This window comes from Equus caballus, chromosome 21 (assembly GCF_041296265.1).
Source record: "Equus caballus isolate H_3958 breed thoroughbred chromosome 21, TB-T2T, whole genome shotgun sequence".
In the NCBI taxonomy this organism is placed as follows: Eukaryota; Metazoa; Chordata; class Mammalia; order Perissodactyla; family Equidae; genus Equus; species Equus caballus.
The window spans coordinates 44,322,447-44,343,302 of record NC_091704.1 but is presented as its reverse complement, the minus strand read 5'-3'; the positions used below and the strand labels follow the sequence as shown (position 1 = coordinate 44,343,302).

General features: G+C 42.0%; 1 protein-coding gene and 1 long non-coding RNA gene across 23 annotated transcripts in view; one reads left to right on the top strand and one right to left on the bottom strand.

Moving 5' to 3' along the window:
- Nucleotides 1–20,856, top strand: part of SPEF2 (sperm flagellar 2) — a 176,273-nt gene that overhangs the window by 150,318 nt on the left and 5,099 nt on the right. For 18 of the 21 annotated variants that reach the window (XR_011430174.1, XR_011430173.1, XM_070245930.1 and 15 more), the window contains 4 exons: nucleotides 5,342–5,434; nucleotides 11,460–11,639; nucleotides 16,259–16,489; nucleotides 16,685–16,807. Coding sequence is in view for 19 of the 21 variants with exons in the window: in XM_070245930.1 (XP_070102031.1) it covers nucleotides 5,342–5,434; nucleotides 11,460–11,639; nucleotides 16,259–16,489; nucleotides 16,685–16,807 (627 nt within the window). In the remaining 2 variants the exon portion in view is untranslated. Of the gene's footprint in view, nucleotides 1–3,397; nucleotides 3,579–5,341; nucleotides 5,435–11,459; nucleotides 11,640–16,258; nucleotides 16,490–16,684; nucleotides 16,808–17,299; nucleotides 17,835–20,856 lie in introns of those variants that run through there. The other 3 variants (XM_070245938.1, XM_070245927.1, XM_023625772.2) reach the window with 3 other exon arrangements.
- The window catches only part of LOC138919723 (uncharacterized), a 61,575-nt gene continuing 56,007 nt past the window's right edge, over nucleotides 15,289–20,856 (bottom strand). Inside the window, exon 4 of one of the 2 annotated variants that reach the window (XR_011430175.1) lies at nucleotides 15,289–18,985. This is a non-coding gene — a long non-coding RNA (uncharacterized lncRNA). The remainder of the gene's footprint in view (nucleotides 18,986–20,856) is intronic. The other variant, XR_011430176.1, reaches the window with a different exon arrangement.

Below are 20,856 nucleotides of genomic sequence, written 5' to 3'. Positions count from 1 at the left end.
GAGGAAAGGGTCTACAAAAGGTCAGAACTGCTCAGAGAACTAAGAGTTCTGAGAAAAGTCATGTAAACTTCATTGTCCTTCTCCTAAACTCCAACCAAGTGATTCTTAACCTTGACAGTACATTAGAATCATCTGCAGAGCTTTTAATAAGCCCAATGCCCAATACTCTGGAAGTAGCAACAACACTTAAAATGAACACAGGGAAAGGGGCAGGTTTTTCTTTTTTTCCTTTTGGTCATGAGCATGGTGAATGATGAGATGGTTTTTTGCAAGTTGAGTTTGAAATGTCTGTGGGAAATGCAGACAGAAATGTCCACTCTGATATGACAGATGCAGAAGGGACTGCAAGTCACTATCATGTTGGCAGTTGTTGAATTCATGAATGGATGAGACCACCCCAAGGGAAGGGTGTAAAGTGATGGATCACTTGGTAACATGATACCTGGCCATTGGACTTGGCAGGTAGGATGTGACTGGTGACCTTTACCAGAGCAATTTTTGTGGACTACAGAATCCAGATTGCAGAAGATTGATGAAATAAATAGGTCTTTAGGAAGTGAAGCTAAGAAAAGTCAATTCATTTTTGAGAAGTTTGAGGAAGGAAGAAGTGAGAATGAAATTCTATAACCAAGAAGGGCCTGAATTATTTATTTTGTGTCTACTAGTTGAATTCATCCTATGGCTCACCATTTCACAGTGCTGGTAGAGACAAAAGATGGAAACACTTATGAGGTGCTAATTTTGAAACAGGGTGATACTCTCTAGATTCCTATATCTCATATGTATTTCACCATTGAAAGATCACATCCTTTCCGGCTTCTCTTTTCTTCCTTAATTAATGGATGGTGTGCTTATAGACAGCCTTGAGTTTCCCACGCTCGTACAGTTGAGCCAGAGGAAATAGCACTTGCATATTGAGGAGGTTCCTTCAAGACTATCAAGAAAGGTGTTTAGCTGATTGGGCTCTGATTTACTTCCCAAATAGAGCAATTTGTGAATTTTATCACTGGACTTACAACTTGTAGAGATGATTTTGTTAACAAACAAAAACAGCAGCCCAAAACTTACTCTATTATCATCGTTAGCTTAAGGTTTTAAAAAGTGAGCACTTGTGAAATTACCAACCTTCACTATTTACAGTATGTGCCAATTAACACAGGATATCAATTTAAACATCCTTTTGCACAAACATGAGATGAACAAAGGGTGTTGGCAATTTTTACCCAAGTGCTGAGCCAAAACCAGAAAGCTCCTTCACCAAAGGTGTGAATTTCTTAGAGAAAGTTGGCCGGTGCATTTCATAGAAACTCAGAAATACATGTTTGAATACCACCTATGTTTTGGGAGCAGTTGATTTCTGAGCTCTGCCCTCTCCCCTTGCCCACCCAATTCCCACTCTTCAGGAGCCCCAGGACAAGGAGGCCATTTGGAGAGGCCCACTTGACCATCTTACATGACTTTTACAGATTTCCAATGCTTGTCAGCTCACACACATACACACAGTTATTTTATGGGAAAAGTCAAAACAGCCTCTAGGGCAAAATTTTATAAGATTTGTTGAAAATGCCACATTCGAACAGTAAAATAGTATAACTGTGCTGCCGAAATGGAGTTCTCTGGGAGAAAAGGGGTCTCTGCTTTTTATTTTGTCTGTCTTCTTTCTTTTCTTTTGACTAATTTCGAGTTCACCACAACAGCCACTTAAGAGAGTGCTGATTTCCCCAGCTTCTGAAATGGAATAAGGTACAGCATTTGTGAAGCTAGTCGGGCTGTGTACCTCGGCTAAGCAATGCGAGCATAAAAGCCCATTTGCCCTTTGCTCCCAGCCCTGCTGCAGCTGTCACATGCTTGCCTCTGTCACATGTGGATGTTTAGTCACACTCAGGTAGAATTCTTTGATGTTCAACTCTCGACTCGTCTTCTGCCGGTGAGAGTGCATGTTATTATAGGCTTAATGAGTCAGATGTTCTAGGATCCAAACAGCACACAGCACTTATTTTCTAAGGAAGAGTAAAAAACCTCAAATTCTTTTGCCATATTTTAGCAAGAGAGTACAAAGTACATTTCCATCCTTTAAGGAGAAATCACCTAATAATCCAGTGAGGCAGGATATGATTGATTGAACCTTGCTTTATCAATTTAAACTCTACTGTACAGGTTCACATTTAACATTTCACGTTGCTAAAATTTTCATGGATGACTTTTTAAAAATCTTAAGGTGCTTCCAATTAGGTTGTTTTTTTCTTTCTAATGTGGCCCTCTTGTAAGTGAAGCACTTTGAAACAGTTTCCTAAGCTATAAAATATCATATATTTGTAGAAAATTAATAGGAATGAATCCTTGGCTGTAAGAACCAGGAAAAAATCCTGTGCTGTGAAACAACTGGATGCGGAGCTGAGAGCTGGTTGAGAAATGGGGGAAGGAGTAAGGATCCTATCTCTGTTTCTTATTTTCCCCCTCTAGCTTCTTTTAATATTTTCTTTTTATCACTATTTTTCACCAATTTAATGATTGGGTTTGTTGGTGTGGTTTTCTTCATGTTTATTCTGCTTGGGGTTCATTGAGCTTCCTGAATTTGTGGGTTTGTAGTTTTTGTCAAATTTTCAGAATTTTTTCCAAATATTTCTTCTACTCCCCCACCCTATCTCAAAAGCCAGTCACATGTTTGTCCCACTGGTAGTCACTGACAGTTCATTTTTTCCAGACTTTTTTCTCTCTGTGCTTTATTTTGTATTCATTTCTACTTCTGTGTCTTCAAGCTCACTGATCATTTCCTTTGCACAGTCAAATATGTTATTAATACCATCCAGTGTATTTTTAATTTCAGATATTATATTTTTTTATCTGTAGAATTTGGGTCTTTTTTCTATCTTTCATCTCTCTTTTCATTATGTGCATGTTTTTCTCCATCTCCTTGAACAAAGGGAATATATTTGGAGTACCTAAATGAACATCTTTGTTTATTCTATCATCTGTGTCAGTTTTGTGTTTATTTCTATTGATTGATATTTCTTCTGACTATGGGCCATATATTATGGCTTTTTTGCATGGCCTAGTCACTTTATATTGGATGCCAGATATTATGAAGTTTACATTGTTGGGTGCTCAGTTCTGTATAACTTTGAATATTGTTGAGCATGCAGTGATGTTACTTGGAATCCGTTTTATCCTTTCAAGGTCACATCAAGATGTGTAAGTGTGAGTCCAGAGTAGCCTCTAGTGTAGGGCTAACCTGGCCCCACCACTAAGGCAGTAGCCTGTTGCGGGCTCCTCTACCCAGTACCTTGTGTATTAGGAGGTCCTTCTGCTCTGCCTAGTGGGAAAAGGAACTATACCCAGCCCTGTGTGAGTCTCAGGAATTGTTCAGCTTATTCCTTTCCTGTGGTTCTTTCTCCAGCTTCTGATGTTTTCCACACACACAAACATCCACAGATAGGCTCTCAGGCAAGACTTGAGGAGATTTCCCTGCAGATCTCTAGGGCTCCCTCTTTCTCTCAGTGCATCTTGAGTATTCTGCCCTGAAGATTTCAGCCATTTTGGCATCCCTCAACTCCAGATCTGTCTTCTCAACTGTGCAAGACCACCAGGCTCTATTTGGATGCCTCTCCTGGCACCGCAGCCTGGAAAGTCCCTCCAGGCTGGAACAATGGTAGGACTCCTCATTTGCTTTCCTTATTTCAGGAATCTATCGTTTTTGCCTGTTGTCTAATGTCTGAAAAGTCATGTTCCATATGTGTTGTCCATTTTTCTTGTTGTTTAAGGCAGGAGGGTAATTCTGAACTTTGTTGCTCCATCATGTCCCAAAGCATAAATCTTACCTATGTTCCTCATCTCTCTGTTCTCCCACAGAGTGGTACTTATCCTCCACAGATGAGCTGCTGGGCAAGGGTCTCCTCCTAAACAGTGCGAAAGCGCTTACATGCAGAGCCTGAGCCCAAAGCTGTACCTTAGCTTCTTCTAGGTCTTCTCCCTCACAGGTTTCCACATGGCCAGCATCTCCCACCTCAGCACTCCTTTGTTCCAAATGAAAAGAAAACTCAGTCCTCACCTCTGTGGGCTGCATCCCCTTACAGGCCACCCAAGGCCATTCCAACCTTCTCTCAAAGCACAGGTGATCCTTGGAAGGAAACAGGCATAGAGTATATGCCAGAATCAAGTTAGGGAAGCCAATGGCTCTTGGCAGTAGGCAGTACTGAGAGTAGGTTGTCACTCTGGAAGATGTTAAAGGAGCAATACCTGAGAACAAAACGCTTATGTATATGAAGTGCTTGCCATGTATAAAAATTAAGCTGGCAAGACACATTCTTTGAACCCAATGAGTTTATTACCGATGTTCAACAGCAGATACGATTGGCAACACCCAAGGGAATGGACTAAATGCCAAATGTCTAGTATAAACAAGTCAGATTGGTGTTCAGAGGAGAGATCAAGGAGGGCCTCCCAGAGGAGGGGTGATCTGAATGAGATTTAGGTTGACATGGATAGTCAGGAAGCCACCTCAGGTAGGAGGGAGGATGTGAGCAAAAAAGCGAAAGTAGTAAATGGTTCTTAGTGGAGAATGATATGACGGATTAAAGTTTTGAGAAAATGGATATAGTTGTATGGTATAAGCTGAAACAAATAAGAGAGAGATTGGAAACAAAAACAGCTCCCAGGTTCCTGGAGTAGCCTGTGACAGAGGTAATGAGGCTCTACACCAGCGAGGCAGCAGTGGGAATGGAAGGAAGGGTGAGATGGGAGCGGCATGCCTAATGGGCATCGAGGGACTTGGTAATTGGTGTCAGATATGGGCTGAGAAAGAGGGATGTCATTAAAATGTAAGCCACTGAGCTATTGAGTCAGTCAGTCACTCAACAAAGTCAGTCACTCACTCAACAACATGCACCAGCACCACACTAGGCTGTGAGAACAGAGAGCAACACAAACAGGACATTTGGGATGTGAGCTAGTGTTATGGGCACAGAGCCCTCCCAAATGTTGCTATGCAAGCAGAATCTAAGGCAGTGACCTCCAAGCTTCATCACATTCTCCAGCAGTTAAAACAGCTAGTCCCCTCAATGTGTGGATTTTCATTTATAAATCATACATGTGTACTACTGCACTAATACATTATATACATTATCAAATTTTTAAAAATAAAAATTACAAAAGAATGAGAGCAAAATACATATGAATAGAAGTTCTAGTATTTTCTCCTGCATCCCCGTGGTTTCTGCACCCTGCTTTGGAGAGCACTGCTTCAGAGACCTGAACAAGATGTGCTCAATCTCTGTGGCTTTTAGAGGAACAATTACATCTCACCGTAATACTTTAATGATTTTCATTTTTATTTTTCGTATAGGCTGGTCTGTGGTTTAAGGGAGATGAAGATGTAAAAATTCCAGAAAATCCGCTTGAACCCCTGCCATTCAATAGGCAGGAGCATCTTATAGAGGTATTTACTGAGTTCTTTTGAAAGTTTGGTACTATCACACTGATCAATTTCTTTGTCTTTTCTGTCACTTGTGTAATTTGTTTTAGATTCCACCCCACCCCCCCGGTTCTTTTGCTTTATCCTCAAAACACAGACTTTAATATTTGCTAAGGCAGCATGGAGGAGTTCTGGGGGTGGAGGCAGGGGCCAAAATCTTAGGTAGAGGCCCTCAGTTAACTCTCTGTGTGGTCTTGGGCAATTTCCATACCCTCTCTGGGTTTCTCTTCGTTCATCTGTCAAATAAGCTAAGATATAAGTCAACATATTTGTCTCCAAATGTCCTTCCAATTCTAAAAGCTTAGGATAAGAACTGTCATTTTACCTATATAGGTTTTTGTTCATTCCCCTTTGATTTTGACTAACTTGTGCAACATACCAAGGGTTTGCATACAATATTGCCCATAATCTGTCAGATGATTATTATTATAAACAATATTATCATTATTAATATTAATATTAGCCTCTAACCCTGAGGCCACAATAGAAAGTAAGACCTTAAAATCCGAACCACTCTGACTTCAGTGTAATTGTTTAAAATATAAAAATATACCTAACACAGCCAAATTCAATAAGATATGAGGAACGTTGGATGGTAGATTTAGACATCACAGCAAACTGTGTATATCAATCCTTCAATTTCCAGCCAGCCATTAGTTCAATTGCAGTACAAAATTGAACATGACTCCAATTACAGCCTTAAAATGAGCAATTCCCTTCAATTGGACACATATTTTTTGAGTGCCTCTGCTAGATGCTAGCAGGTGAGAAAAAGGGGTCAGGGAATTACCAAAAGGGTCCAAGATGCGAGGCTGGCAGTTGTAGGGGTAGTTTTTTGTTTCAGTTGTTGTTGTTGTTTTTTTAATGTGAAACTGGAGGACTGAGATCACTTCTCCTGAGGAGCTTTTGGAAGGCCCTCTCTATATGATTTTGTGAACAAATCTGCCAACAACATAAACAGATTCTTCATTACTTGGAAGAAACTTTCAGTCTGAATTTGATGCCAAGTAAAAAGCACTTTCCTTTCCAGCCTGAAGTTTTGAGAAATGTCAGTCTAGGGCGGAGGCTTTTAGTTGCTCCCCCAGCAGCTAAAGCCAGAAGGTGGAGGGTGCTGGTCAGCCTGAGGACTTCGAGGCTGTGAAACAGGAAAAGGCCTTTGGGTACAGAGGAAGGTGTGGCTCCCACGTGCCACTGCCCCAATTGCTGGAAAGTGACTTGGAGGAAAGAAACAAAGTTGGGGGCAGAGGCAGGACCATGAAGCCTGAGAAAGAGTGTTGTTATGGGGGAAAGGATGGCTGACTGATGTGTGTATGTATTTTTGTGAGCAAGCAAGCATACGTGCGTGCGTCCGCCTGTGTGTGTGTGTGATATCAAGAGGACAGAAGGGAATGGTGTCTTCCATCCCTCACTGCCTCAGGGACTGGATGCTCAGTATTACATAAATCTCAGTGCTCTTAAACTGGGATTAAAAGCACAGATTCCACTGCTTACAAGCTGTGAGGTCTTCCATGAAGCTAGCTGACTTCTCTGTGCTGTGGTTTATTTTAATCTCTTTCTGGTGGGGTTGTTGTGCGGCATGAGTTCCTACACGTGGTACTCTTAGAGCAGTGATTGGCACATAGTAAGCCCTACGTAAGTGTTAGCTAAGCAGAAGCTAACCATGCTAACTATCCATGGTTAAACAGTAGTTAATGGTTAGCATGCTAAAGAAAAGTGCTCAAAGAGAAAACATAAAACAACAAAGCAAGTTTACTTCTTTGGCTGTAATTAGAATAGGAAAGACCAAATCAGGAAACAAAATGCCCCCCTGAAGGGGGAGGGCAGAGGGTCAGGAGCCCTGGGCTCTTCCCCCAGTTCTGTCATGACTCACTGTAGGACCTTGAGCAGGTCCCTCCACCTCCTGGGGTCTCTGTATCTTCTTAAGAAGAGGGTTTGGGCTACAATCTAGGGTCCCACCCACCTCCCCTGCTTTGTCATCTGTGCTCTCCATGATCCAGGGCCTGCCTCTGAGCTACGCCCTGCAGGGGCTTCTGGAGACAGGCCATTACCACAGTCCATGGGCTTGGATGACCACAGAGTCCCAGACACTGAATGAAAGGTCCAGCTGCATCCAAAAAGGAACCCCACCACATGTCTGTGTTGCAATCAATCATTGTCCCCTGACAGTGACAATGTACTTCCTTATAACTGAGAGGTTCAACAGGCCGTGTCCTGGCTCCACAGCTTTCCACACTCAAGACCAAGAGCAGCTAGTCCAGTACTTTAAAAATCCTTAGGAATTTCCTGAGAAAAGGCAATTGAATTTTACTGTATTTAGATTTACAGGTGTTGTCTTGATCTCTTCTCCACAGCTTCTGTCCATGCGAAATCCTTCCATTACTTTGGGCTATTAATATTTTTGAAGCCAGGCTCATGATTTGAAATACTAGCTATTTGCTAATGAATCCTAAATGTCTAATTTCCACACCAAATCTAGACTCCTAGATACAACTGCTTATTTGACATCTCCACTTGAATATTCTAGTAGAGTCTCAAACTTGCCACATCCAAAACTGTGTACCCGATCTCCCATCCCTGCCACCCCACTGCTCCCATCTTCACCTAAAGCCCTCTCCATCTCAGTCAGTGGAAACTCTGTTCTTTCAGTTGCTCAGGCCAAAACCCTAGGGGTCATCTCCATTTTTTCTCTTTTTTTCAAAGCCCACATCTAATCCCTTAGGAAATCTTGGTAGTTCCACCTTCAAAATATATCCAGGATCAGACCGCCTCTTCCAAGCCCCAGTGCTGTCACTGGAACAAGCCACAGTGCACTTCACCTGGATGACCGCAACAGCCTCACCACAGGTCTCCCTGTTTCTCCCTTGTCTTAGCTCAGATTACAGGCAGGTCATGGCAGCCTCCACTCAAACCCTCCCACAGCTCTGAGTTTCATTCAAAGGAAAAGCCAAAGTCCTTAAGCGGTCAACCTGGCCTTGCATCTCCTGACCCTTTTCCCTCTCTCACCTCATCTCCTGCTGTTCTGCCCTGGCCCACTCTGCCTCAGCCACCCTGGCCTGCTCCTATTGATCAAATGTGCAAGGTGTGCTTGCACCTTAGGACACTGGCCTCAGCAGTTCCCTCTGCCTGTAATGCTCTTGCCCTGGATGACATACTAGCTAGCTTGCTGCCCTCCTCCAAATCTTTGTTCGAATTTCACCTTCTCAGTTCTGCAATCTGCCCCCTCCCCACTCTTCACTCCCAATTCCCCTTTCCTTAACCTGTTTCCTGTATTTTAAAATCACTGTCTAATTTACTTAATTTATTTTATTTATTCTTTATTGCCTATCTTCCTCCTCTAGAAAGTGAGCTCCTCAAGAGCAGGCATCTTTATCTCTTTCCTAGTGAATGCATTTTAAGCACCTAGAACAGTCCATGCCTAGCACATCATAGGTGCTCAGTAAGTGTTTGTCAATACCTGTGTATTATCTCACAGTTCTGTAAGTCAGAAGTCCAGGTCTGACTCAGATGGGTCCTCTGCAAAGGGTCTCACAGGGGTGAAATCAAAGTGTCAGATGAAGGTGCAACCTCATCTGTGGCCAATTCCAAGATTGGCTTCCAAGATGGGTTGCTGGCAGAATTCGGATCTGTGCAGTTGTAGGATTGAGGCCTTCAGCTCTGAGAGGCTACTAGTTGTTCCCTGCCACATGGTCCCTCCACAACTTGTTTCTTCATGGCCAGCAGAAGAGCATCTCTCTGACTTCAAATCTCTCCCTGAAGGCCTGGGTCCTTTTTTAAATGGCTCACCTGATTAGTTCAGGATCCCTTTTGATTAACTTAAAATCAACTGATTAAGGACCTTAACTGTATCTGCAAAATCCCTTTATCTCTGCTATACAAGGCAACCTACTCATGGGAATGACTTTCCCGTCAAGTTCATAAGTCCCACCTGCACTCAGGGGAAGGGGATTATACAAGACATGTACACCAGGGGGTGGGAGCCTTTGAAGCCTTCTTAGAATTGTGCCTACTACAGTATTTTAAACAATCTTAAGAACATAGCAAACCTGACATTTTTGAATGTCCAGTCCATTGATTTAAAATCAAGCCTGTGCAGGGGCCAGCCCAGTAGTGCAGCGGTTAAGTTCACACGTTCCACTTTGGTAGCCCAGGGTTTGCCAGTTCGGATCCCAGGTACAGACCTATGCACCACTTATCAAGCCATGCTGTGGCAGGTGTCCCACATATAAAGTAGAGTAAGACAGGCACAGATGTGCCATCTCAGGGCCAGTCTTCCTCAGCAAAAAGAGGAGGATTGGTGGCAGATGTTAGCTCAAGGCTAATCTTCCTCCAAAAAAAAAAAATCAAGCCTACGTAATTACAGAAAGAGTCCACATATGAACTGACTTTAATTTTGCACATCTTCCATCAATATATAATATTCAGCTTCTTTTTTAGTGGAAATAATGATGTCCTGCACCTGTATAGCATTTATAAGAGCAGTTCAATGGGAACAATACTAAAGTTCAGCTCTTCATGTGAAAGAAATGGAAGATATGCACCCAAGGACCATGCCACAGTGATTGGTTAGTGTCAGTCTCCCTTCTCTCCCTATCCTGCTGGAAGTCCCTGAAGCACCTCAAAGGCAGGTGGGAAGATGGAGAAAATACAAGGTCCTGAAGGAAGCCTGCCAGCTGGATCATGACTCCTGAAAAATCAAAGGATGCCTTGCTGTCAGAGTGTTCTTGAGCATCTCAGCCTAGCTCTGTGCCTGGCTTGTAGCAGACACTCATAAATGTTTGATAAAAGGGTGACTGAATAGATAAACTTGAAGATCCCATTGACCCCTAAGATTCTTTTCTGCTTTGTAGCATAACCAACTTTATGCATTTTCCTATCAAAGTTATTTTTATTTAAATTTTTATTTGATTTGTGAAATATCAGAAATTTATTTTTCCAACTGTTATCTTCATATCTGTCTAGGTAAATTTGTTCATAGTTGTGACGATTGTTGGTAATAGAGAATAACATCGTATCTCTGGATCCAGGCTCTTGCGTCTTAAGGTGTAGGCCAGGACCAGCAAAATTGGAATCACCTAGGAGCTTGCTAAACATGCAGAACTTACCTGCTGCAGAACCATCTATTTAATCAGAATCTTTGTTTTGAAAAGATTCTGCAGGTCACTGAATGCACATATTGGAGAAGAGCTGGTCAAGGAAACCAGCCACTTCCCCAAACAGGGGCATGTAGGCACTTAGGTGCTTAGATGTGGACTGTGTGTCCCAGGGTTTGAGCCTCCACTTTGCCAGACCCAGGAGGATATCAGGTTCCCAAGCACTAACCATTCATGCTGCCAAATGCACAAGACACTGCATCCAGAGCTGTCAGCTCAGTCATTCAGAATGAGAGAGACTTGCCGAACAAACTGATATCTAGTGGTTGGTCTACTCTCTCCCTGAGTGTGAGTACACACTGGAAGAAGTCATGTGATGCTCAATAGATTGAGTATAACATCCAGAGCAATGTGGGCCAGTTAAAGGGTTTTAATGGCTAGAGTCCCAGTGGCTTTGGGCATCATCCCCTTCCCCTCTTGCCACTCCTCACAGAGAGGGATGTACCAGAAACTTCATATTTAGGAGTCAGGGCCCAGTTTGTGGGAATGGTGCTAAGGATAGACAGATGTGTCCTCACTCCAGTGGCTCCCTTTTCCTACTTAACATGTAGTCCCCACAACCTTTAATTAGTGCATTATTTCATAAATGCTATTGATAACGATTAGCATACAATTTTCTTTAATATTAGAATTTTGAGCCCTATTTTTCCCATTTTTTTTTTAAATTTTACTTAGCATGCTCTTCAGTTAATACCATTCATTATACGTTAGTTTACTAATTCGGTCCTTAGAAAGTGACCTTATTCCAAAGCTTCTGGAGAGATTCTTCCCTTTCTGTCCATCTACCGACTATCGGAGTATTGCATTTTATCTTTGGTTGAAATTCTTTTGTGTGACAGTTTTTCTTTAGGTTATTTGCTGACTATGAGAAGAATCCACCCCAGCTTGACTACACACAGATGCTGCTTTATTTTGCTTGCCATCCGGACGCTGTGGAAGGGGTCTACAGGGCCCTCAGTGTGGCCATTGGGACTCATGTCTTCCAACCAATTGAAACTCCTAATCTTATTACAGAAAAGGTAATTATGTTCCAGAAATGGACTAGCATTGGGGTCTGGACGGGGATGCCAGAAGATCCTAAACTTCTAACAACAGAGACTCTCTTTTTTTGATCTCTGTATTTTCCCATGTACCTAACATAATGCTTTACACATTCTAAGTCTTCAATAAGGCCTTTCTCAATTGGATTGAGAACTGAGGACCCAATATCCAAAGAATGCTTTTGTAGTAAAACCAAAATTTGCTCAGAGTTTCTTGGTAGAGTCAAAGTTTGCTCTATAAAGGACAGCCGTTATTTTGCACGAAGTGCTGATCCTGATGAAGCAAAAAGAGCTGAGTATCAACCCAATCTATTTGTCATACTATGTGGAAATTCTACGTAAAGTAAGTTCAGGCCTCAGACACCTCCCACATATATGTGACACTTGACAGTGTTAAAGGCCAAAGCCTGGCCACCTGAAATTCACAGGCACTCTGTATCTCCTGCATCCAAGGACAAAAATGCTTAATATCTAATAAAACCTCACATCCCCCTTGAGATTTCTAAGGGGTTGATATTCCCTGGCTTTTTCAGGTAGAAAAGCTCAGAATAGGGTAGTAACTAATGTACTTCTCAGATGCCCATTGGAGTGACTTTTTAGTCTTCCCCTGACCTTTTGGGGACAGAGTTGTGACCCTCATGATGGAATGCCTTTTTCTGTTCTTCCTTTGTGGACGTAGAGGAAAGAGGGGTGCTGCCCACTCCAAACTCATCAGATGTCCTAGCCACACTTCTTTTTCTTTCACACATGTCTGTCAAAGTAAAGTATTCTGGGTATTCTGAAAAAAAAAAAAATGGGAAGTTCCTATGACAGCTTTCATTCTGGGAAGCAATAGAACTAGAACTGTTACCATAACAACCGACAGCTGCATGGGTGGGTAGCAGCCAGGCCAGCTGGCACCGCAAGGTCCTGCATCCCTTTTGTCCCTGAACCGCTCATTCTCCATAAGCTAGTGCCTCCACCCAGGAGGCAGCTCCCCTGGAGTGCTTCTCTCAAGAGCTCTTTTAAAGTCCAAAGACACTGCACAAGACCTGACCCAGGATCACTGCACAACAGAGGTGAAACTGGGGTAGAGTGCGAGAGATGGAGTGCGTGTCTGTCACTCTAGCCTGTTCCTGGCTTGGGGTGAACCCTAGGAGCTTTTGAAATACAAGATCCAAACACCTCCCTCATTCTTGCCTACCCCTTGACCTCGCCATCCTGCCTCCAATTATGTGGCTCCACTTCTGTACCCTTTCCAACTGTGTTCTAGTTTCCTGGGCAACCTCATCCCAGAAAGCCATAATGAGTCTGCTCAGAAATAACACCTCCAACAGATCCATATTCCCTCCCAAGACATTTAATCAGATCTCTGCTTTTGCTTTCCGCATAAACAACTGGAAATCTCCCCGATGTTTTACTTTTCCTTACACTATTTCAGCAACTCTGCACTGAACACTGTGTTATTCAATATGACACAGACCTTCTGTTTAAATCCACGGCGTCTCAGGCGATTTAAAAGAAGCTCAAGAGTAAAGCATTCGTGAGTCGTGCACTAGTCCTACTGAAGCTTTCAATAAGTTGACATTTGGGTAAATGGTTCATTCTGGCCTGTGTGGTGTGGGGCCATGATGTTGCAATTCAGTAAATTGTGAGCTTGAATCTCCCACATTTTGAAAGTCTTGTTACAACATCTTGGCAGAGTGTTTGAAGCCCTGGTATTTGAAACATAAATGTTTATTCTAATCTGCACTTTGGCGCTTTGCGCACATCAGTCCCAAGGATTGACCTTCTGTTCTGCCTCTGAGATGTGGGACTGAACTGATTGAATGGTAGAAATGCGTGGTGAGACACCATTCCCGAGACACATTTATTGGGAGTCCTAGTGGGCTGCCTCTGAGAGTTAGCCAAGTGTGACATAGTGTTTGCTAGAGCCACCATCTGTCCCACTTCTTAGATGATAATGTGACTCACACAGAGTTTTGATGCCCCTAATGACTGCTCATTTAGAAGCACTGGCTTTTCTTCAACGTGGCATCCCTGGTCTTGTTCATACACCCATATTCAAAATCGTCGTCTTTCAGAGATGTCTGTTGGAGAGGGCCCGCTTCCGTTGCACACCCTGCTGTCCCGCCAGGATGCTGAGCTGGCTCCTTTGTTCCCCATCTCACCTCCCACCCCTCCCTCCCCTCCCACTGAGCCACTAAGTCTATTCTGTCCCACCTCCTAGAGAACAAAATTAGCAAAAGTTTTAAAAGCATCCTCTGACATTATTAAGTTAAGGATTCTTCAATCTAGAATTTCACATGTTTAAATTGTTAGGTTTTGGCTAAAATTAAAAATTCATTTATCCCATTATGATTATATCAGGCCTTTGAGAAGTTAGTCCGTCTCTACTTATGGAAATAGTGCAGAGAGACCAGGTTCCTTCTCTGTTTAATTTTGGTATCACCTGCTCATACGACCTGACTAGTCATTTGCTCACGCACAGGTTCTGTCTTTATCTTGGCCACACAGCATCTGTGCTGCATTCTTTCATCCTTCACTCACTCAGCAAGACGTTTTACGTCTTGACTCTGTTCATTTTACTATGCTAAACGTTCTGTTGCCCTGGGAAATTATTGACAGGTAGCCAGTGTGGTGATCTCCAAGCTTCCTAGGTGGAGACACAAAGGCCAGTTTCACATTTCTGCCATAGCATTTCAGTTGTTTAAAATGGAGATGAGGGGGCTGGCCCAGTAGCATAGTGGTTAAGTTTATGCACTCTGCTTCGGCAGCTCGGGGTTCGTGGATTCAGATCCCGGGCAGGGACCTACACACTGCTTATCAAGCCATGCTGTCTCAGTGTCCCACATACGAAAAATAGAGGAAGATTGGCACAGATGTTAGCTCAGGGCCAATCTTCCTAACCGAGAAGAAAGGAGATGAGGCTGAATAGATAGATGGATAGATAGATAGATATACTTAATTCCTAAAACTTAACCTGATAGAGCCTTCTCTCTGTCTCTCTGTCTCTCTCTCTCTCTCTCTCTTTCTTTCCAAGATTAGATTAAACTCCCAATTTATGAAAGGAGAGAAACCTCCTAAGGTGAGGTGACCACACAGAGCTAAAGCAAATGCAGCCTGTTCATTACCCTACCCACAGTCTCTACAAATCCCTTCTAGGGACTGATGAATACCAGGGCCTTAATTTTGTGCTGTGCCATAATCCTTTTATATATGGGAATTACATGACTATTTGGAAAGAATTTGCATGATCTAGGCACTAAGTGCTTCTACTGAATTGAATATTTACAGACATTGGCACTCTCTTATCTTAAGCCTAAATTAGTATTTTTCTAATACTAATAGATAGATACTAAGATTTTCTAATACTAAGAGATAAAAGAATTAACAGTCAGATGTTCTCTGATGTTTGGCCAGTCAACATTCCAAAAATGCCCATTATTCTGTGGCAAATCATCAAATATTGATTACCTCATCATCAGAAACACATACAGCCCTATGCACACATATATACACATTTATTATAGTAAATATAAGAAATACAAATCTATTGGAGAGAATTTGGAAAGTACAAAACAAAGTGAAAAAGTAATCACCGTTCCACTTACCAGAGGTAACAATTGGTAACTCATTAATGTATCTGTTTCTTTTTTTCACGTGTTAAGTATAGATATATAAGAAAATGAATGTTAGTGTATTTATTACTTTGTGTTCTGTTTTCTTTATACACTTATTCTGTGAGTGTTTTCTCATGTCACTAGGTATTCTTCTAAACCATAATTTTCATGGCAGTATAGTATTCCATCACAGAAATATACTGTAATTTATCTCACCATTCCCCCAGTTTCAGAATCATAGGTTTTCAGTTTTTGCTGTAAGTAACACTAAATGAATGTACAAAAGTCTTCATGCACACGTATATTTCTTTAGAATCAATTCCTAGATCTATAATTACTGGGTCAAAACTAGGGATGTTTTTCAGACTTTTGATACCTAAGAAATTACTTCAGAAGCAATGTACTCTGTACCATACTCAAAATACCAGTGCCTGAGTTCATGGCTCTTGGCCAAGTTGCAAAGAGCAGCAATAAGATCCCAACCTGACTTTCTATATTCAGTTGGTTTTCTCTTTTGCCTTCTGAGTGTTTAGTCAGGTTTAACCTCCAGTAGCCAAATAAGTGTTCCCAAAGTACTCAGAATCTATCAAGCTTGAGAAATTAACTTGCCATAACCTCTCGACTGCAGTCAGTTTCAAAAGAAAATCCTGTTAAAAATCTACGTTCATATGTAGAATTCTGACACTGGTTACAATAATTCATTCCAGTGTCCATTTCCTGAGGTATACTCTACCCTGCAGTGTAGTCAGCTGAAACATACAGAGATGAATAAGACACACCCCACAATGGTGAACTACAAGCAGAATTGGTCTAGGATTTTGACATGATTTCCAGTGCAGCTAGCGTATTCTCTTCTAGACTTTGTTTAGCTAGTCTGTGGTAGGCATTATTATTCCATTGCATAAAAAGTGTGTGATAAAATTGGTGTTTTCTAAATGTCTCTATTACTGGAAAGACTTCAGTCAGACTTCATGTTCTCTTCATTTCATGGTATAGACCTCCTTCCTTACTGATATGAGTCCAATTGCGGAATCTCCTGAACCTGAGGAAAATGTTATAAGTGAGGAAAGAGAAGTAAAAGAGGAAAAGGGAGAAGAAATCCCTGAAAATGCAAACACTGAAAAGATTTCCATGGAAACACTACTCAGAGTGTTCCGAGGAGGAAATGAAGCACAGGACCCTAACAGATTTTCCAGCCAGCTAAAGATGGAGAACATTTATGCAGAGGTTGGTGAGCTTATTTCATAAAGGGAAACCTGTACAAAAGAAAAATTGCCCTCAATTTTTAACATATTTTCATGGAATTGCTCTCAAAATATATCATTGTATAGAAATTATGGCAAATTACTTTATTAAGTAAAACCGTTTTTTAACATCTGCAAGACTGTGAAGTTAATTAACCTTATTTTTTCTTCTTTAAAGAACTTCATAAAAGTATTTCAGGACCTAGATGCCAAGAATCTGGAGGCAATTGAAGTTGCTGTTCTTTTGAAACATCCTTTTATTCAAGACCTGATTTCAAGTTATTCAGACTATAGAATTCCTGTGAGTATTAACCAAAGGTGTCCTAATTCAGTTGAGCTCAGGTTTAGGGCATGGTGGGACATCTCTAATGTGGACCAGCAGAGAAGGGGAAGAAGCTGAACTTGGCCAGAACAGGGTCAGGGAAGCTAAGTTGGTAATAGCATCAGGCAGAAAGACCAGCCCACAACACCCAAATGGCAGCCAGGTCAGGCATAGTAGCAGTAGCTATCAGTACTATGGATAGTACTGCCAGTGCTGTGGAGCTGCTTCATCAGGACTGTGGGGCTACCTTGCATCTACAACAGAAGGCTGGAGGTAGGTGATAGTTAAAGTTGAGTGGTTGTCAATATTAGTATTGTGGATCATTCCAGCCATCTAATGACTCTAGCCTATGATTTGAAAGTATGGAGAATAGAATACGCCCTTGCCAAAGAGAACTAAGGAGTCCGTGATACCCAGCCAAGTGCCGACGTATTCATTGTGCTCTAATCATGATATACATTATCTACACAGCGCATACAATGACAATGCATACTCAAGATTGGGTGCCAGTTCCATCAGGGAAACAGTATGCAAGATGGGGAAACTGAGGACAAAACTCATAGAGACTGGACCAACCCAGCAAAAGAAAGGAAAGAAGAAAGGAAGAGCTGCACCTCAGAGCTCACATAGTAACCAAGCAGGTCTCAACCACATGTGCCGAATGTGCATCCTCCATGGCAAGTCCCAGGTCTCCCACAGCAAGGGCTAGGGAAGGCAGAGGCTGACCCCTTTCAGAGCATGGCAAGTTGCTACAACCCTCCCACATACTGGTTCGATAGCATGAAGTCTCCCTATTTGGCTCCTGCTAGATGTTTATTAAAGTATAAAGGATTTGCTGAGTTTAAGATAAAAGGGCTTTGACTTTGACAGAATGAAGGTAGTCTAAGATGCATTTCTCCTGACTTCTCAATGATAACCACTTATCTAGACTTAAATATTGTTGTCCTTAAATTTATTTGTTCTAAATTGCTTATCCTTTTTTTAAAAATATAAATTGTCTTACCTATGTTGGTAATAATTGAAATTGATTTCTAACAAGCTCGCAGACACTAAGCTCCTCCCATAGTGAAGTGTGACTATAGCATTTAAGAACACAGGCTCTGGAATCAGAAAGTCATGAGACTGGATCTCAGGTCTACCACACATTAGATACCTGACTTTCTCTTGATCCTGACTTTCTCATCTGTTGAATGGGGATAACAGCCCTTCCTATTCAAAGGGTTGCAGTGAGGATTAAATGAGATTGTGCGTATAAAGCACTTGGCGTGGTATCTGACACATGGTAAGTACTACAGAAATGATGGCTGTTATGATTACTGTTCAATACTGAGCATTTACTCCTGAGGCTGCTAATGTAGGATTCCACGGGAGATGGAAGAGTAAGTACTAAACTCAGTTGCTGCTCTCAAGCAATCCACTTGTTTGCAAGAGAATTTTTACATCAGGAATCACAAGAGCGTGATATAAGGTAAACCACCCAAATACAAAATTACAGAAATTCAAAACATCGGAATTTTTTTTCTAGAAGTGGTCTTGAAAGATGGCCAGTGTTTTGAACAGTGTCGGGAGAGAAGAGGAGGACTGCATGGATTTTCCTGTTGGAGTGGAGAGGGGAGCATCCTAGGTGAAAGGAGAGGCCTGGGCAAAGGCGTGGAAGCAAGACTGCATGGGAGGAGCGGGAGCCCATGGGTCAAAGAGCAGTGGGTGAAGGTTTAGAGTCATTTAGTGGGTGAAGGTCCCGTCGATTCATATGATCAGGACAGATTGCAAAGAACCCAGAAGTCACATGGAGAAATTTGGTTTCGATCTGAAAAGCGAAGGAAACTGGATAGGCTTCTAAGCGGGAGCATTATGCAATATTAATTTCTTCATCCCTAAGTATTTGTCTCTTAACCATGTCATATCATTATGTCTCTACATTTAACAAGATTCTTCTTTAAATTTTTTATGTCTCTATTTAAACAGGTCCCAAATACTTGGAAACACAGTTGGCAGTTATTCCAAGTTGTTGCACTCAGACATTCCACAACACTTACCATTCGCATGGAAACTGATATGTTACATGTCCCTTTTCAGCATCTTATATTTCATGCTTTGATTCTTGAAGATCAGCTTTCTTCCCCACTTTGGATGAGGAGGGTGTAAGTCAGTGTGACCCTAGAATTAGTGAGGAGAGAGCACATCAGAACGAGACAAAGGGGTGGAGAGAGGCGGGTGAATCAGTGTCACAAGCAGCATGGGGGAGAGTCACCAGCTGTGGGACCCTCCCCACTTCTGCTTTCCTCTCAGCAAATGGCATTCTGCGTAAGGTAGGTTCCAGAGGCCCAGGGCTTTGGACTGCATTTTACACTACACGTTCTATTCCATGTTTCAGGGAACAGCCCTTTTATTTTGAAGCAGCAAAACAATTTTTAAATTCCCTTAGGATTATGTATAATAGCATTTATCTTATTCTACCGAGAACAAGTAGGAGTATAAATTGATGCCACCATTAATTCCTCCCATAATGGGAGGAAAGCTCCCTACAAAGTCAGGACGATTTGGGAACATCCTTACACTGGCCAGAATGACTAAATATGATTCATTTGCAGAGAAGATTCTATCTGGCATTTTCCTGAGAAAAGAAAACAGCCAACAGATGACTGCCTTCGAGAATCAGCCCCCTGAAGAGGTGTTCTGACTCCCAGGGAAGACTGGAGTCCACAGGGCTCCTTTTAATTTGGGTATTTCCCTCATTTTGGAAGGAGTATCGTCAGCTTGGAGTGTACCTCAGCTGGAGTGCTGCTGGCATTTTGGACAGCACGGTTCCTCTTTGAGCAGGACTATCTCTAGTCTGGCAGGATGTGCAACATTCTCGACCGCTACTCATTATGTTCCAGGAGCACCTTGATATACTGGCCACCAAAACTACCTCTGCACATTCCTCAAATCTTCCCTGGTGCACAGGACCCCTCTGGCTGAGAGCCACTCAACTGGAGGGTGTTTGACCTCCAATGAGCCAGTCTCGCGGTACCCGACGCTCTAATAGCAGAAAGAGTTAGTTTGTCTGTCAGTCAATCCGTCCATCCATTTTTCCGTTCCTTTGTTGGTAGAGTGTTCCTATTGAGTAGGCTTCTTCAACTCTTGCTCTCCTCTCCTTTCACATCTCCTGCCTGTCATTCCCCTAAGGAATCTAACGAGAGCACAGTGGACCACCATAATCAGGACTCATCCATATGATAGTGAATCAAGGAGAGTTGAGCCTATACCCTGAAAAGCTTAAATTCTGATGTTCTAAATGAAAGAGGTTCCCTTTCCAGTAAGGGACTCTATTCTGATTTTCACTAAGCAAAAAAAGAAAAGAAAGAAAGGGAAAGAAAAAAAAATCTCTGAAGACTCAGTTACCATCACACTCGTCCTGTCATCATTTTTTGCTCCAGATATCCATGTACAAGAAAATAGACCACATTTTAAAATGAACTTTAACCACAGTGCTGTTATTTGAAGATCTTTCAAGATAAAGTAGAGCAAAAGCTAGAGTGTGGTTTTTCAGGTTAAAATGCTGTTTGCTGTTACAAACAGCGGGAGTGAAGGTTGTTGCCTAACACTCGGTGTTTACAAGGTTCATGTTTGGAAGCAGCAACATTTTAAAATACGCATTTGAAAAAACCAAGTACGTGTAATTATTTTGATATGTTTTATTTTTGCTCCTATGGGAGGTGACCTGGCTTTGTGGTTAGGAGAGCCAGCTCTGGAGCCAGACTGATTGGTTCACACCCACAAACTGTGTGACCTTGGGCAAGTGACCTCATGGTGCCTTGGTTTCCCCATCTGTGAAATAGGGTTGATGATCATACACACCTCATTGTTTCTTGTATGTATTAAACATCTTCATACATATAAAGTGCTCCACTCAGTGCTTGGCAGATAGAAAGCACTCAACACATGTTAGACATTATTATTATTATTATTACTGGTCTGTTGGTAGTTGTAGCACACAGGAAATATTTCTGAGCCCTGTGAAATTATATGTAGATGGATTAATATGC